This window comes from Bufo gargarizans, chromosome 11, assembly GCF_014858855.1.
Source record: "Bufo gargarizans isolate SCDJY-AF-19 chromosome 11, ASM1485885v1, whole genome shotgun sequence".
Classification (NCBI taxonomy): domain Eukaryota; kingdom Metazoa; phylum Chordata; class Amphibia; order Anura; family Bufonidae; genus Bufo; species Bufo gargarizans.
The window spans coordinates 66,793,989-66,812,523 of record NC_058090.1 but is presented as its reverse complement, the minus strand read 5'-3'; the positions used below and the strand labels follow the sequence as shown (position 1 = coordinate 66,812,523).

The 18,535-nt window shown below is 45.2% G+C and overlaps 1 protein-coding gene across 2 annotated transcripts in view; it reads left to right on the top strand.

Moving 5' to 3' along the window:
- Nucleotides 1-18,152, top strand: part of SCFD1 (sec1 family domain containing 1) — a 173,304-nt gene extending 155,152 nt beyond the window's left edge. For both annotated transcript variants that reach the window (XM_044271921.1, XM_044271923.1), the window contains exons 23-25: nucleotides 15,770-15,835; nucleotides 16,876-16,944; nucleotides 17,587-18,152. In XM_044271921.1, coding sequence (XP_044127856.1) covers nucleotides 15,770-15,835; nucleotides 16,876-16,944; nucleotides 17,587-17,610 — 159 coding nt within the window. In that variant the 3' untranslated portion in view covers nucleotides 17,611-18,152. The remainder of the gene's footprint in view (nucleotides 1-15,769; nucleotides 15,836-16,875; nucleotides 16,945-17,586) is intronic.
- The last annotated feature ends 383 nt before the right edge of the window (nucleotides 18,153-18,535 follow it).

The following is an 18,535-nucleotide window of genomic DNA, read 5'->3' as shown; positions in this document are numbered from 1 at the left end:
GACGTGTCACTTCCGGTGGACTGAGCAAGTGACGTCTTTTAGGATGCGTCTCCCTGTTAAAACATCGGCACAGCACATGGAAGTGCCGAACGACTCAACGGTGTGTGTGTGCTGTGTGTGCAGACATGTCTGGAGACCCTTCCGTGCCGCCTGCCGTAAGTTCCCCTGTGGGGAAGCGCTTATCTGCCCTGTTACTTCTTTTTTTTTTTAAGCACAGTACCAGGTTGCTTGCTTCCTCCTCCTCCACCTCTCTGGTTTGGGGCTTACATGTTCTATATCCCCGTGTATGATTCAGCATAGCTGATTTGGGGTTATTCTTCCCAGGTCCCTAAGGAGGCTCAGAAAAAAGTCAGGAAGCCTGCTAAGTGTGTGTGCTGTCTTAAACGTCTTCCGGATGACTACCGCAAGAGATTATGCAAAGACTGTATCTCTAACGTTATTTGTGAAGAACAGCCCCGCTTTTTTGAAGAGTTGGGATCCATGATACACGAGGAAGTAAAATCCTCCTTATCCCAATTTTCCTCCTTACCCAGGGACCCGCCTCCACCTAAAAAAGGAGAGAACCGCCTCTTTCTTTATCAGATTCGGAGGAGATAGCGGAAAGTGCTTCATCCTCCAGAGCCTGGGAGGATGAGGGGGGCATCCTCTGATATTGAGACTCCCGAATCAGACAGGAGATTTTGTTTTTCCTTGGACGAAATGCCAGATCAGTCCGGGCCACTATGGGGGTTGAAGAAGCTCCAAAAGCCCACTCCGTACAGGATGAGATGTTCGGGAGACTCCGGGTAAAAAAAAAAAAAACGGGTTTTCCCGATCAACGAAAAAATTCGGGATATGGTGCTTGATGTTTATCAATCCAGAAAAGCGCTTGGGGGTGTCAAAGTCCTTCAGGAATCGTCTATTGTTTTACCCTAACGAAGGCAAAATTTTCAATGAAACACCAAAAATTGATGTTCAAGTAGCAAAAGTCAATAAAAAGACTGCCTTGCCCTTCGAGGAAGCTTCCCAGTTACGTGACCCCATGGATAGGAAGGCAGATATTCTTTTAAAAAAATCTTGGGAAGCCACCATGTTTAATTTAAAAGCAAATATTGCTGCCACCTCGGTGGCAAGGTCCATGGGGTTGTGGCTAAATGAATTGGAGTCTAACATTAGGGACAACACCCCAAGGGAAGAAATTTTAAGGTCCCTTCCTTTACTGAAGTCCGCCACGGCATTCAGATGCCTCGGCAGAATCTGTCAGATTTGCTGCTAAAGACGCCGGCCTCTCCAACGCGGCCCGCCGGGCTCTGGGGATGAAGAGTTGGTCAGGAGATAACACTTCAAAAATGAAGTTATGCTCCATTCCGTTCTCAGGAGAATATGTCTTCGGCCCTGTCCTGGACCATATCTTAGAGAAGGCTGCGGACAAGAAAAAGGGCTTCCTGGAGGAAAGACCCTATAAAAGGAAATATCCCTTTCGTGCCCCCACCAGCCAGAACAAATCTTATAGGGATAAAGGGAAGTCAGGACGATGGACCTATCCGAAAGGCGGCAAGGATAGAAGTACCCCTTCCTCCTCTCAAAACAATCCTCAGATAAACAATGACGCCAGAGTCGGGGGGAGATTAAAGAATTTTATGGCTCCTTGGGATACCAAATCGAACTTTCTTCATCTCCCCCAGACAGTTTCATTGTTACCAACCCGAGCTCCTCCAACGTACGCATGAAGATTCTGCAGGGAATTCATAGCCTTCTGGAAATGGATGTGGACAGGGGTTCTACTCGAATCTCTTCCTGGTAGAAAAGAAAGAAGGCTCATTCCGGACTATTATAAATCTAAAGGCCCTGAACAGTTTCATAATATACCGAAAATTCAGGATTGAATCACTAAAATCCCTAATTCCTTTAATAGGGAAAGATGCTCTGATGTGTTCTACGGGATGCTTACTACCACGTCCCAATCCATCCAGTTTACGGCCCTTCCCTTTGGGATATCATATGCTCCCAGAGTCTTCACGAAACTGGTGGTCGAAATGGTGGCCTTCCTGAGGCGCAAGGGACTGGTGATTATACCATACCTGGACAATTTCTTCCTGATTGGAAATTCAGAGAGCCAACTCAGAACAGACTTACTTACCTTCCTGTCTCTCATCCAAGATCTAGGGTGGTTGGTGAACCAGAAGAAATCAAATCTTCTACCCTCCAGCACAATCCAGTTTTTAGGGGTCGTCCTGGATTCCCGGGTTCAACATACCTTTCTTCCACCAGACAAGGTCAGAAATCTCCAGTTGAAAGTCCGACTGTTTCAGAACAGGAGGTCTTGTCCCATAAGGGTAGCCATGAGTCTTCTGGGTCTCCTCTAGTCCTGCATTCCGTCTGTCCCATGGAGCCAATCCCACTTCCGATCTCTCCAGTTATGGATTCTCAGAATTTGGAACAGGCAGCAGTCTTCTTTGGATCACAAGGTTCTGATCCCTCCAGCGGTGAAGGCCTCCTTAGACTTGTGGAAGAGCACGAACAACCTGTCCTTAGGAGTTCCCTGGGAGAAGACTCCCTACATACAAGTGCTTACAGACGCAAGCGAAAAAGGATGGGGAGCGAAAGTGGGAGATCATTTCTTTCAGGGTTCCTGGATGCCAACAACCCGCTCTCAATATTCCAACTTCAGAGAACTGGAAGCGGTCTGGAAAGCTCTGAAAGCCGCGGAGTACCTACTCAAGGGCCGGCACGTAAAAATTATTTCCGACAATACTACGACGGTAGCATACCTCTCTCACCAAGGAGGGACGAGATCAGCGAGACTGATGTCCGTGGCAAGGAAGATCTTCAATTGGGCGGAGTCCCACGTAAGATCCATCTCCGGGATTCACTTGAAAGGAGCACTGAACGTGGAAGCAGACTATCTCAGTCGCCAGTTAATAGACCACACCGAATGGTCTCTAAACCAGGACGTGTTTCAGATGCTAGTAGAGAGATGGAGCACCCCACAAGTGGACCTGTTCGCCTCCAGGAGGAACACAAAGGTACCAACTTTCTGTTCCTTGAACCCACGGGACAATCCTTTGGCGCTGGATGCGCTCACGATAGAGTGGGACTGGGACCTCTGTTATGCGTTTCCACACCTGCCTCTACTGCCCAGGATAATTCAGAAGCTCAACCGAGAGGATACAACTCTGATACTAATAGCCCCTTATTGGCCGAAGAGGAGCTGGTTCCCTTCCTTAAAAAACCTGTCGGTAGAGGACCCATGGCCTCTTCCTTCCAGGAGGGACCTGCTTCATCAAGGGCCAATCTTACACCCAAACCTGAGTTTCCTCAAATTATCAGCTTGGATCCTGAGGTCCAGAGGTTGAAATCACAGGGTCTTTCCAACCGAGTAATATCTACCCTGAAAGCGATTAGGAAGAAGGTTACCTTCTCGATCTATCTGAAGATTGGGAAGAGGTTCTGTTCCTGGATCGGTAATCCTGCCTCAAACTTAGAGCCGCCCAATTTTCAGAAAATCCTGGACTTCCTCCAGCAGGGTCTCGAATTAGGTCTTAAACCCTCCACCTTGAAGGTACAAGTCTCGGCCCTAGCTTGTTTCTTCGATCAAGATCTAGCCAATCGCTGGATCAGAAGATTTATGAAAGCAGCTTCTCGGCTACGCCCTTCTCTAAAATCCCGGATCCCGAAGTGGGACCTCAATACAGTGCTCACAGGCCTAACACTCGCCCCTTTTGAGCATCTGTCAAGTTGTTCCACCAAACATCTATCTCTAAAGACTGCGTTTTTGGTCGCCATCACGTCCGCAAGAAGGCTAGGCGAAATTCAAGCTTTATCAATACAAGAACCCTATCTCCGTATCACCGATGATAGAATTATTCTTAAGTTAGATCCCGGGTTTCTTCCTAAAGTAGTATCCGATTTCCACCGAAACCAGGAGATAGTTTTGCCTTCCTTTTGTGGTAATCCCTCTAACGATAGAGAATCTAGTTTCCACTCACTAGATGTAAGAAAAAGCTTCTAGGTCTTCTCTAGCACAATGGATTAAAGATTCCATTTCTATCTGTTATGAGATCCAGGGCCTTCCTTGCCCCTCAAATCTAAGAGCTCATTCTACCCGAGCTATATCCTCCTCCCAGGCCGAGCGGGCCGGAGCTTCTCTTGAGGACATCTGTAAAGCTGCTATTAACATTCACACCTTTACGAAACATTATAGCCTAGACCTATCTAGTTCAGACTTGTCTTTTGGATGTAAAGTCCTTCAGGCGGTCGTCCCCTCCCTAAGTTATAATTTTTTATATCTCCTATTGGCCATCGTGGTGATGAGGTGGAAAGCCGGAATTAGACTAACTGGTAATTCAGTTTCCACGAAATCACCATGACGGCACATATTCCCTACCCTTAATCTAGTTCTTAGTTGGGAGGTTATGAAGTAATACCCTCTTGATTTATTTAATTTTTCTCACCACCTTTTTTCTGTCTCTGTAATTTTGGACACACTGGTGCTGGTGGTGGGAGGGGGGAATTTAAAACCTCTCTCTGTTCTTGCCCCTACAGAGGTCAGGGGTCAATCTCCTAGTGGCCGTCGTGGTGATTTCGTGGAAACTGAATTACCGGTAAGTCTAATTCCGGCTTTTGAGTTCTGCAGCAGGCTTTATGTTGAGGCAGGGTCACATTATTAACCCCTTAAGGACCGGACCATTTTTCACCATAAGGACCAGACAGATTTGACATGTCACTTTATGTTGTGATAACTTTAAAATGCTTTTACTTATCCAAGCCATTCTGAGATTGTTTTCTCGTCACATATTGTACGTCATGACGGTGGTAAATTTGAGTAAAAAAATTAATTTTTATTTATAAAAAAAATTGGAAAAATTAGCAACTTTACAAATATCAATTTCTCTGCTTTTAAAACAGATAGTGAAACCTCCTAAAATAGTAATTACTTTACATTCCCCATATGTCTACTTCATGTTTGGATCATTTTGTGAATGATATTTTATATTTTGGGGACGTTAGAAGGCTTAGAAGTTTAGAAGCAAATCTTGAAACGATTTTTTTTTTTTTTTAAAGAAAATGTCTCTTTAGGCCCACATTATTTATTTTCACAAGGGGTAACATAGTAAGTTACACCAACATTTTCTCCTGAATATGGCATCACTTCCTATGTATGGGCACACTATAAAGTTCAGTGTGTACTGATAAGCAACAGCTTATGTATTCGGTATTCTACAAAATATATAATCTATATATATATGTGTGTGTAAAAGCTTTATATGGTAGGACATAGTCGCTAAATACAGCAGCTAAAAGAAGCAAGGGTCTCAAATTATATCAAAGTATCAAAGAAATATGTTGTATATTATGTCATCACATTGCAGAGGCTCTGAGCTACCAGAAAATACAAAGTTCTAGTCCCCTTTTTATAACACAACACCCGTCAAGGTATTCATCTAATGGTGTAAGAGAATTTGTAGCTTTGTTATGGGTTTTATTAGAATGCCAATTGAAATGTGGAGAAAAGGGAAACTAGAATTTTTACCAGCATACAGTTTCAAGGGGGTGTTTTATAAAATGATCAAAGGGGGTTTAGTTAAAAGTCAACAGAGGTGTGGTAGATTCTAAAATAATCTTTTATGCAAAGATCTAGCTTTGAGGGGCACATCTCACAATGATGAATTGTGTCTTTCCCGATTCCATTTCTGGAGCATACCCAACACCTTTTTTGTGGCCTTCTTGGTGTCTCTGTGGGGGGAACTACCCCAGCAAAATGCTGTCCTCGTATTATTCTGCTCTGACTTTCTGTGGCCCTGCTCCCTTCCCCTTCCTTTTCCCCAAATAAAAAGGTCTTTATTACTTTTTCTTAAAAGTGCAGGAATTTTCCGGTTTCCTGCACTTCTGAATATTACAAAAGCATTATAAAGGGCTATTTGCGTCAGATCAATACCATGTTATACCATGCCCGAGTTTTGCAGAGGGCAGTGTATGGTTGCAGTACCTGGTCTGATAGTAAGTAAAAAGACGTCACACTTGTCTTTGTACTTAACGAGCATCATGTTATCACTGCAAACTGCCCTGCTTTCCCTCACTCTTTATTCTTTGGTCTATATAATTTAGACAGATGTTTTTGGTTTCGTCTGATAGTTCTGCATGCCTGTAGTACGGTACTCACTTGAAACTCCTGTAGGCAGGGGGCAGCGTAACGTAATTTACTACTTCACGCATCTGCTTCATTCATAAAGTGGGAGGAGCAGGCGTGTGACGTAGTGAATGACGTTACGCTGCCGCCGCCCGCCCGGCCTGCCTACAGGCGTTTCAGTTGAGTACCATACTACATGGATTTCTCTATGCTGCAGAGGATTACTATAGTTTAAAACAGCGCCCATGCCTACACGTTGCCGATTAATACTACAGTGAGCGGGGCCTGGTGTAATAGAATACAGTGACTGCACCAGGCCCCGCTGCCATTACAACACCAGATGCTGTCCCCCACCCCTGTATTGGGGGTCATTCACTATTTTACACAGTGATACTGTTATGGGGGGAATCTGTGGATGACACTGTTATAGGGGAAGGGGGGGGATTTGGCATAAGATGCTATATTTGTGTCATCCACAGATCCTCCATAACAGTGTCATACACAGATCCCCCATAACAGTGCCATACACGGATCCCCCGGAACAGCGCCAGCCACGGATCCCCCGGAACAGCGCCAGCCACGGATCCCCCGGAACAGCGCCAGCCACGGATCCCCCGGAACAGCGCCAGCCACGGATCCCCCGGAACAGCGCCAGCCACGGATCCCCCGGAACAGCGCCAGCCACGGATCCCCCGGAACAGCGCCAGCCACGGATCCCCCGGAACAGCGCCAGCCACGGATCCCCCGGAACAGCGCCAGCCACGGATCCCCCGGAACAGCGCCAGCCACGGATCCCCCGGAACAGCGCCAGCCACGGATCCCCCGGAACAGCGCCAGCCACGGATCCCCCGGAACAGCGCCAGCCACGGATCCCCCGGAACAGCGCCAGCCACGGATCCCCCGGAACAGCGCCAGCCACGGATCCCCCGGAACAGCGCCAGCCACGGATCCCCCGGAACAGCGCCAGCCACGGATCCCCCGGAACAGCGCCAGCCACGGATCCCCCGGAACAGCGCCAGCCACGGATCCCCCGAAACAGCGCCAGCCACGGATCCCCCGAAACAGCGCCATCCACGGATCCCCCGAAACAGCGCCATCCACGGATCCCCCGAAACAGCGCCATCCACGGATCCCCGAAACAGCGCCATCCACGGATCCCCCGAAACAGCGCCATCCACGGATCCCCCGAAACAGCGCCATCCACGGATCCCCCGAAACAGCGCCATCCACGGATCCCCCGAAACAGCGCCATCCACGGATCCCCCGAAACAGCGCCATCCACGGATCCCCCGAAACAGCGCCATCCACGGATCCCCCGAAACAGCGCCATCCACGGATCCCCCGAAACAGCGCCATCCACGGATCCCCCTCCCGGATCAGCGCCATCCACAGATCCCCCTCCCCGGAACAGCGCCATCCACAGATCCCCCTCCCCGGAACAGGGTCATCCACAGATCCCCCTCCCCGGAACAGGGTCAGCCACAGATCCCCCTCCCCGGAACAGCGCCAGCCACAGATCCCCCTCCCCGGAACAGCGCCAGCCACAGATCCCCCTCCCCGGAACAGCGCCAGCCACAGATCCCCCTCCCCGGAACAGCGCCAGCCACAGATCCCCCTCCCCGGAACAGCGCCAGCCACAGATCCCCCTCCCCGGAACAGCGCCAGCCACAGATCCCCCTCCCCGGAACAGCGCCAGCCACAGATCCCCCTCCCCGGAACAGCGCCAGCCACAGATCCCCCTCCCCGGAACAGCGCCAGCCACAGATCCCCCTCCCCGGAACAGCGCCAGCCACAGATCCCCCTCCCCGGAACAGCGCCAGCCACAGATCCCCCTCCCCGGAACAGCGCCAGCCACAGATCCCCCTCCCCGGAACAGCGCCAGCCACAGATCCCCCTCCCCGGAACAGCGCCAGCCACAGATCCCCCTCCCCGGAACAGCGCCAGCCACAGATCCCCCTCCCCGGAACAGCGCCAGCCACAGATCCCCCTCCCCGGAACAGCGCCAGCCACAGATCCCCCTCCCCGGAACAGCGCCAGCCACAGATCCCCCTCCCCGGAACAGCGCCAGCCACAGATCCCCCTCCCCGGAACAGCGCCAGCCACAGATCCCCCTCCCCGGAACAGCGCCAGCCACAGATCCCCCTCCCCGGAACAGCGCCAGCCACAGATCCCCCTCCCCGGAACAGCGCCAGCCACAGATCCCCCTCCCCGGAACAGCGCCAGCCACAGATCCCCCTCCCCGGAACAGCGCCAGCCACAGATCCCCCTCCCCGGAACAGCGCCAGCCACAGATCCCCCTCCCCGGAACAGCGCCAGCCACAGATCCCCCTCCCCGGAACAGCGCCAGCCACAGATCCCCCTCCCCGGAACAGCGCCAGCCACAGATCCCCCTCCCCGGAACAGCGCCAGCCACAGATCCCCCTCCCCGGAACAGCGCCAGCCACAGATCCCCCTCCCGGAACAGCGCCAGCCACAGATCCCCCTCCCCGGAACAGCGCCAGCCACAGATCCCCCTCCCCGGAACAGCGCCAGCCACAGATCCCCCTCCCCGGAACAGCGCCAGCCACAGATCCCCCTCCCGGAACAGCGCCAGCCACAGATCCCCCTCCCCGGAACAGCACCAGCCACAGATCCCCCTCCCCGGAACAGCGCCAGCCACAGATCCCCCGAAACAGCGCCAGCCACAGATCCCCCGAAACAGCGCCATCCACAGATCCCCCGAAACAGCGCCATCCACAGATCCCCCTCCCCGAAACAGCGCCATCCACAGATCCCCCTCCCCGGAACAGCGCCAGCCACAGATCCCCCTCCCCGGGACAGCGCCATCCACAGATCCCCCAGAACAGCGCCATCCACAGATCCCCCAGAACAGCGCCATCCACAGATCCCCCAGAACAGCGCCATCCACAGATCCCCCAGAACAGCGCCATCCACAGATCCCCCAGAACAGCGCCATCCACAGATCCCCCAGAACAGCGCCATCCACAGATCCCCCAGAACAGCGCCATCCACAGATCCCCCAGAACAGCGCCATCCACAGATCCCCCAGAACAGTGCCATCCACAGACCACCATTAGTTCAAAACCCACCAAAAGCACACCTTTTGGTTCCAAATAATTTTTTTATTATTGTCCTCCTCTAAAACATAGGTGTCTTATAGAGCGAAAAATACGGTATTTTAATATAAACGTTTGTCTAACTTACCCTAAAACTAGAGCTCTAAACCTGATAACTTCCTAACTAACTCCAATGAATTCCCCAAAAGCTTTCTGACAGGTTACTGATAACAGGGACTGGGGGGGTTTATTGAAGTGTAATTGTGGGTGCTGATGTACTGTCACTATTGGCAGACAGAACACAGTGACAAGGTAGTAGGAACAAATGAGGGGTGATTATAGGGCACTTTTATTTTTATATTTTTTGACAGGTCTGTTTCACTGGCTCTGGCTCCGGCTCCGATCAATTCCCTCACTGAAATTAGAGGATCGAAGCTAAGAGATAGCGTTCTGTAGAGATCGACCGATATAGATTTTTTTTAGGGCCGATACCGATAATCAGTGAACTTTCAGGCCGATAGCCAATAATTTATACCGATATTCTGTGCATTTTAATTTTTTTTTAGAAAAAAAAATTCATACACAAATCTGCTGTTAAATGAACATGTTTATTGTTTATTGGTGATATGAGTCAAAAACAACATGTACCACTTTTTTTTTTTTTTACACACATTATAGTATGTAATTGTAATGTGTGTATGATGTAGTATGAGGTGTATATATAATGCATATATAACACACTCTATATATATATAATAGCATGAGGTATATAACACACAGTATATGTTATGTATAGGTATACTATTATCAGGTATATAAGGATTCTAAGGAGTGTATGATGTAGTATGAGCGAGGTATATGATATATAACACACTGTATGTAATGAGGTACAGTACAGACCAAAAGTTTGGACACACCTTCTCATTCACAAGAGTTTTCTTTATTTTCATGACTATAAAAATTGTAGATTCACACTGATGGCATCAAAACTATGAATTAACACATGTGGAATTATATACATAACAAAAAAGTGTGAAACAACTGAAAATATGTCATATTCTAGGTTCTTCAAAGTAGCCACCTTTTGCTTTGATTACTGCTTTGCACACTCTTGGAATTCTCTTGATGAGCTTCAAGAGGTAGTCACCTGAAATGGTCTTCCAACAGTCTTGAAGGAGTTCCCAGAGATGCTTAGCACTTGTTGGCCCTTTTTGCCTTCACGCTGCGGTCCAGCTCACCCCAAACCATCTCAATTGGGTTCAGGTCCGGTGACTGTGGAGGCCAGGTCATCTGGCGCAGCACCCCATCACAATCCCTTCATGGTCAAATATCCCTTACACAGCCTGGAGGTGTGTTTGGGGTCATTGTCCTGTTGAAAAATAAATTATGGTCCAACTAAACGCAAACCGGATGGAATAGCATGCCGCTGCAAGATGCTGTGGTAGCCATGCTGGTTCAGTATGCCTTCAATTTTGAATAAATCCCCAACAGTGTCACCAGCAAAGCACCCCCACACCATCACACCTCCTCATCCATGCTTCACGGTGGGAACCAGGCATGTAGAGTCCATCCGTTCACCTTTTCTGCGTCGCACAAAGACACAGTGGTTGGAACCAAAGATCTCAAATTTGGACTCATCAGACCAAATCACAGATTTCCACTGATCTAATGTCCATCTTTAGCCCAAACAAGTCTCTTCTGCTTGTTGCCTGTCCTTAGCAGTGGTTTCCTAGCAGATATTCTACCATGAAGGCTTGATTCACACAGTCTCCTCTTAATAGTTGTTCTAGAGATGTGTCTGCTGCTAGAACTCTGTGTGGCATTGACCTGGTCTCTAATCTGAGCTGCTGTTAACCTGCGATTTCTGAGGCTGGTGACTCGGATTAACTTATCCTCCGCAGCAGAGGTGACTCTTGGTCTTCCTTTCCTGGGGCGGTCCGCAAGTGAGCCAGTTTCTTTGTAGCACTTGATGGTTTTTGTGACTGCACTTGAGGACACTTTCAAAGTTTTCCCAATTTTTCAGACTGACTGACCTTCATTTCTTAAAGTAATGATGGCCACTCGTTTTTCTTTACTTAGCTGCTTTTTTCTTGCCATAATACAAATTCTAACTGTCTATTCAGTAGGACTATCAGCTGTGTATCCACCTGACTTCTCCACAACGCAACTGATGGTCCCAACTACATTTATAAGGCAAGAAATCCCACTTATTCAACCTGACAGGGCACACCTGTGATGTGGAAACCATTTCAGGTGACTACCTCTTGAAGCTCATCAAGAGAATGCCAAGAGTGTGCAAAGCAGTAATCAAAGCAAAAGGTGGCTACTTTGAAGAACCTAGAATATGACATATTTTCAGTTGTTTCACACTTTTTTGTTATGTATATAATTCCACATGTGTTAATCCATAGTTTTGATGCCTTCAGTGTGAATCTACAATTTTCATAGGTTCCTAATTAAAGCAAAGTTCATATCTTTTTATAGGAGTTAATGGATAAATACAGTTTAAGTGCAAGGACAACGCCCCTAGTTTTAGCCCAAAGCCAAACCATGTAGTTCGCCCACTGTCCCTAACAATCGCTAGGATAAGAGAGATTGTGATTCTGCTTTGTAGAGCACTAGTGAGACAACTCCTTTGTCCAGTTCTGGAGACCCCATCTACAAAAAGATATAGATAAAATGGAACGGGTGCAAAGGCAAGCTACAAAAATGGTGGATGGAGACATAAAGCATAAAACATAGGAGAGACCTTAATATCCCCTCCCATACTGCCTCACTTTGCGGTTTATACAACTTCCTGGATGGTGCTCACTGCTAGATGTTGCTACTGCTGGCTCTTCAGATAAGTTTGTTCCTTTATTTGTGTTTTCCTGTTGGCTTGTTCCTAGGTGACCCTGACTCCCTCCGTATTAAGTGCAGGGAGCCGGTGGTCGTATCCCCTCACTATTATAGGGGTTTCAGGTGTTACTCAGTCTAGGTACGTGGACATGCAATTTTCTATCACAGAGATCTTTGCATGGGCTAAGCAGCCAGGGAGAGCTTTAGGGCTTTAATAGGGCTCACCCTTTTGTTCCTTAGTTTTGGGATCAAGTCAGTTGGATCTTTATTTGTTACTTCTTGTTTTCTGCAACACCATCCGTGTTATATAGCAGTCTTGGTGAGTAAGTCTGTCTTGACCGTCCAGCACCCTGTACATGTCTGAGTTTTTAAGTCATTTTTTGAGTCTACCATCGAGCTGCTCAAATTCCCACTGTTTGGCCCTTTTTAAAGTCCATTAATTGCACACATGGTGCATGCCTTCATATAGCAGGTGTAGTGAACACTTCAACAGCACCCAGTCAACAGTGTTGTAAGAAAGAAAACAAAAAAACACTGCTGTCAGACAAAAAGCAACAGTGATGCCAGACAGAAATGTCTGTGAAAAATCTGTATGTAAAGTAAGGATCACGACCGCCTATTGACTATAAACATCCTATGTGCGGTCGTTTATATCTGAATGGACATTCTGGAACGTCCATTCAGAGATTGCAGCTGCATGCTAATTGTGCAGCTGCTGAGCGGGGGGTCACCCTCGGTGTCCCTGCCTTCTAGATCGCTATGTGCTTCCTGTCCCAGCCCGGTGGTCATGTTATTTTTTATTTATTTTACACTTTGCGTCCCCCATAAGGTCATACAAGACCTCTGGGGGACATTTAACGTCACGTTTTTTTTTGTTTTTTTTTTCACTATTGAGAGGCTGTACAGCCTCTCAAATAAAATAATAAAATAAAATGCACATATTTTGTATTGCCGCGTCTATCACATGACCTAACCCCTCAGGTGAACACCGTAATAAATTAAAAATAAAAACAGTGCCCAAAAAAAGCTATTTTTTTTGTCACCTTACATCACAAAAATTGCAACAACAAGCGATCGAAAAGGCAGATGCCCCCCAAAATAGTACCAATTAAACAATCACCTTATCGGTTAAAAAATAAAAAAATCTATGGCTCTCAGACTATGGAGACACTAAAACATCATTTTTTCGTTTAACAAATTCTATTATTGTGTAAAACTTAGAAGAATAAGAGAAAGTATACATATTTGGTATTGCCACGTCCATAATGCTCTGCTCTACAGGTGAACGCTGTAAAAATAAATAAAGACTGTGCTAAAACAGCCAATTTTTGGGTCACCTTGCCCAATAAAGTGTAATAATGAATGATCAAAAAAATCATATGTACCCAAAAATGGTACCAATAAAAACATCAACTCTTCCTGCACAAGACTATTGGCAGAATTTTTTTTAAAAATGGCGTTCAGAAAATCGAGACATTTTTTTTTAATGCTTTATTATGTAAAACTGAAATAAACAAAGTAGACATATTTCATATGATTGTGTCCGTAACAATCTGCTCTATAAAAAGAGCACATGATCTACCCTGTCAGATGAATGTTATAAAAAATATAAACAGTGGCAAGACAAAAAAAACGTAATATAGAGCAATTAAAAATCATATGTACCCCAAAATAGTACCAATAAAACTGGCACCTTATCCCCTAGTTTCCAAATTGGGGTAACTTTTTGGGAGTTTCTACTCTAAGGGTGCATCAGGGGGGCTTCAAATGGGACATGGCATCTAAAAACCAGTTTAACAAAATCTGCCTTCCAAATACCATACAGCGCTCCTTTTCTTCTGCGCCCTGCCGTGTGCCCTTACATCGGTTAACGACCACATGTGGGGTGTTTATGTAAACCGCAGAATCAGGGTAATAAATATTAAGTTTTGTTTTGGCTGTTAACCCTCAATGTATTGAAAGAAAAAAAGAATGGATTAAATGGAAAATCTGCCAAAAAAGTGAAATTTTGAAATTCCATCTAGATTTTTCTTTAATTCTTGTGGAACACCTAAAGTGTAAACACAGTTTGTAAAATCAGTTTTGAGTGACTTGAGGGGTGGAGTTTCTACAATGGGATCATTTATGGGGGGTTTCCACTATGTAAGCCCCACAAAGTGACTTCAGAACTGAACTGGTCCTTAAAAAAGTTGACTTTGGAAATATTCTTTAAAATGTTAAAAAATTGCCAAAATGATGCCAATATAAGGGTACTTTCACACTAGCGTTGTTTGGATCCGTCGGGCAATTTCGTCAACGGGACTGCCTGCCGGATCCGGAAAAACGTGTGAAAACGGATTACATTTGAATCCTGATCAGGATTCTGATCACAATAAAAAAATGCATTGGAAAAAACGGATCCGCCATTTATGGACTTTAACTTTTTTTGCACAGTTTTGGGGTTTAACATGCAAAAGCCGGATCCGGTTCGACGGAACACACGGCGCCGGATCCAGCATTAATGCAAGTCGATGGAAAAAATGCCGGCATTCAGTCAGTGTTCCGGATTTTTGTCCGGAGGTAAAAATACAACATGCTACGATTTTCTGAAAAGCCTGATTAGTAAAAAAAAGACTGAACTGAAAACATCCTGATGCATCCTGAACGGATTGCTCTCCTTTCAGAATGCATGGGGATAAAACTGATCAGTTCTTTTCCGGATTTGAGCCCCTAGGACGGACCTCAGCGCCGGAAAAGAAAAACGCTAGTTTGAAAGTACCCTAAAGGAGACATATGGGGAATGTTAATTAATAAATATTTTATGAGGTATCACTATCTTGTCTTAAAAGCAGAGATTCAAATTTAGAAAACAGTGAATTTTGTAAAAAAATTCGTTAAATTTTGCATTTTTTTTAAATAAATAAAGGTAAAACATATTGACTCAAATTAACCATTAACAGGAAGTGCAATGTGTTACGAGAAAACAATCTCTGAATGGCTTGGATAAGTAAAAGCGTTCCAAAGTTATTTCCACATAAAGTGACACATGTCAGATAAGCAAAATCCATCCTTCGGTGCAAAACGAGCCAACCAATCAGAAGTTGCAACTTGCAACTTCTGATTGGTTGGCTCGTTTTGCGCCGAAGGATGGCTGTGTCTACTTCTGCATATTAATTCTCCGTGAGGCTTCAGGCATACTCATCAAGACCTACATCCGTGGCTGCACACCGACCTTTTCTGGGAATTAAAATTATTCCCATCGCGTCTACAATAGGGTTGTGCCTATCATTGTGCCTCTAAGGTGAGCCTCCACTTGGAGTATTCTTTTTCACCTGTGCATACGATATTTACCCTATGGTGCGCCTCTCTTTGTTTAGTTAGAAAACAATGCCTGTGAACACAGATTTGCAAAATTAGGCCTGGTCAGGAAGGTGGTAAATGGCCCGGTCTGGAAGTGGTTAACTGCCTTTTTTTTTTTTTTTTTGCTAATGTGTATGGACAGTGACAGTAAACCTTTTTGTAATGTATTTTATTTAGGGAAAACATTTATTTTAATTCCTTGTAGGTGTTTTTTTATATTTTCTATTAGTGTATATATAATTGTTATGGTTACATTGTACATAGGACACTCATCTATAATGTACAGAACATGTGGCAAGTGTTTCTATGAGAACCTCACAAATCTGGTGTGGACATTTTTTGTTTCTGCATCATCATGTAATCATGAGGCCATTTGAGTTGCAGCATTTATTAAAGTAATTTACACGACTGTATTGTTTTTCGGCAGGCCATTGTGTTTGTTGTAGGAGGAGGGAACTACATTGAGTATCAGAATCTTGTGGATTACATGAAGGTAATTTTTCTTGCCTCTTCACTTTGTATACCTTTTATGTGCTTTTTGTTACTTGTTTTCCTTCCTCCTGTTTTCTCGCTTTCTTTTCACTTGACTCTGAGTCTTCTTTTGCCTACATTTTTTCCTTTGATACATTGTTTTTATCTTTCCTTCCTCTTGTTTGACAGCTATTACCTTCTTTACCTTTTTGTCTTCACTGGACTGTTTATCCATTCTTCACTGCCCTTATATTTTTCCTTTCATCATAACCATTCGCTGGATGTCTCTCTCCCTCTCTCTCAAGCGGATGATTTGGCTGATTGACATGCAGACAGTCTTCCTCATAAAAATAGATTTCATGGCAGGCATCTGGCTCTGATTTTGGCTCTGCCTGCCAGTTGCTAAGGCCTGTCTTTCCTTTGCTGACTGTTGCATAGTATTTATTTACATGGCCAGCTCTACAGAACACTTCCTAGGACCATTTCTTCCATAATCCTGATCTACTTGCCATACATTCAGGATGTGCTTAACCCTTTAACAGATATATTTAGGATTATTGTGTTTCCTTCTTAAAGAGGACCTGTCACCACAAAATGCCATGCAATCTGAAAGCAGCTTGTAGAGCAGGTGAAGCTGAGCAGATTTCATATATCGTTTTGTTGGAGAAGATTCATTAAAACCTGTAATTTATACATTTATATGTTTGCTTTTTCCACTTCCTGTGAGCAGCTGTTGGTACAGGAGGTGTTCTCAGTGGCTGACCGCTATCTTTTATGCACACAATGCTATCAATGACTGATCACACCTCCCTCCTGTACCCATAGCTCTTCACAGGAAGTGGAAAAAGAAGAAATATACATGTATAAATTACAAGTTTTACTGAATCTTTTCCCACAAAAATATAGATCAATCTGCTCAGCTTCACCATCTCTATAACATGCTGCTTCCAGATTGCACTGCATTTTGTGGTGACAGGTCCTCTTTAAGGGTTCTGTAGTTCATTCTTTATATTTTTCCTTTGTGAATGTTAAACTTTCCATCTTGCTATGTTCTCTTCCCAGACTAAACAAGGAAAGCACATTCTCTATGGCTGCACCGAACTGTTTAATGCTGCACAATTTGTTAAGCAGGTAATTTTACAAGTGCCTTCTTTACAGTCTCCATACAGTTTTTAAACCCTTCACAAGTATAAATTGTAGCTTAACATCCTTCTGGCCTGGTCATAATGAAATAGTTGCACTTTTTGGTTATGCTAATGTGCTTATATAGCTGGACCAGTAGCTAATACCTTGGGGTCTTAAAGTTTTAAGACTTGTGGTCATTGAAGGTTTTAGTAACTTGTAGTGTATTACATTATAGCAGCAGTCTTTACATTGCGCCTCCCTGGTGCATTGCTTCTGTCATGTACCTTATCCCTGAAATATTACATCAACGTACCCCTAAAGCTGTGTTCTTACACTGGTGGATTTTAAAAGCACAGCATGAGACCGGTGCATCCATCCCTATGTGGTACGTGTGCATCCTTATCATGATTATGTGTGTGCTGCCACACAAGTCAGACTGTTACATTTGTTTGCAGCCATACATTGAAGTGAGCTGTTGAATACCCAGATTGAATAAGAAAATTATTCATGCAGCTTTCTGGGATATAATCTTCCATGTGTTATTTTTCAGGCCAGCTGTACTGCTTTTTCATTGCGTGTCTCAGTCTTTGCTGCACATATAGATTACTTTTGATTAATTTAATAAACTTTTGTCTTTATTATTTCCAGTTGTCTCAACTTGGACAGAAGTAAAAGGGGCCAATGACTACATTACTGTCCTGTCTGGTGTCTGTGAGCTGATCTCCAGAGGCTGAAAGATCGGGCCCATACCTTTCATATTGGTCCATTAACCCATGATACCAGGTCCTGCAGGTGTGGAAGAACAAGGAATCTACATCCCAGAGAGATCTGTTGTATTCTGCACAAAGGACTTGCTGGCTTTTCTACCAACTCTACCAACTTTATTTAAATATGCAGGAGGTACCCAGCCTCTGTAACTAGGCATTAACACAATCTCCGTCAACAGACATCACTTACAAATAACCAGATATTGCATAATTTTATAAAGCATAATGTATGTTAGGCGTTCGTATATTTACCTACAATAGGATGAAAAGCCTGAGGAGAGGAAGGCAAATGAAATGGCCACTTTGGGACCACGTTACCCAAAGCGGATAGAAAGAAAGAAGACCTTAAGAACTCCTATAAAATCTGAATGACATCTTTGGTTTTTGCCTTTTTTTATTTTTTGTTATACCGTACCCCCTAGTAAGAATAAACCAAAATCTCTGAAATGTGTATTCTTATAGTCTCTTTTAAGATACAATCTTTTGTAAATAGAAGATGCATATTGTATGATTCTTCAACTGACCTGTCAAGTTGGACCTATCTATTCTGTCTAGCAATTAATTCGTTGAAGTATGCTATTCAAATGTAATATTGCCTCTCTGTAAGCCCATATCTTATGGCAGTTATCGGTAACGAGTGTTCATAGAAACATTTGTTCCCAATAATTGTCCCAGCCCTTAGCCCAGGTAAAGGGGCCTTTGCAATTGAAGGTGGATATAAAAGTTGGATTTGTTCATCTTAGAGCCCTTAGGCCTCTTTAACACGGGCGTCATGTTTTTTGCCCGGATAAGATGTGGGTGCGTTGCGGGAAAATGCGTGATTTTTCCGT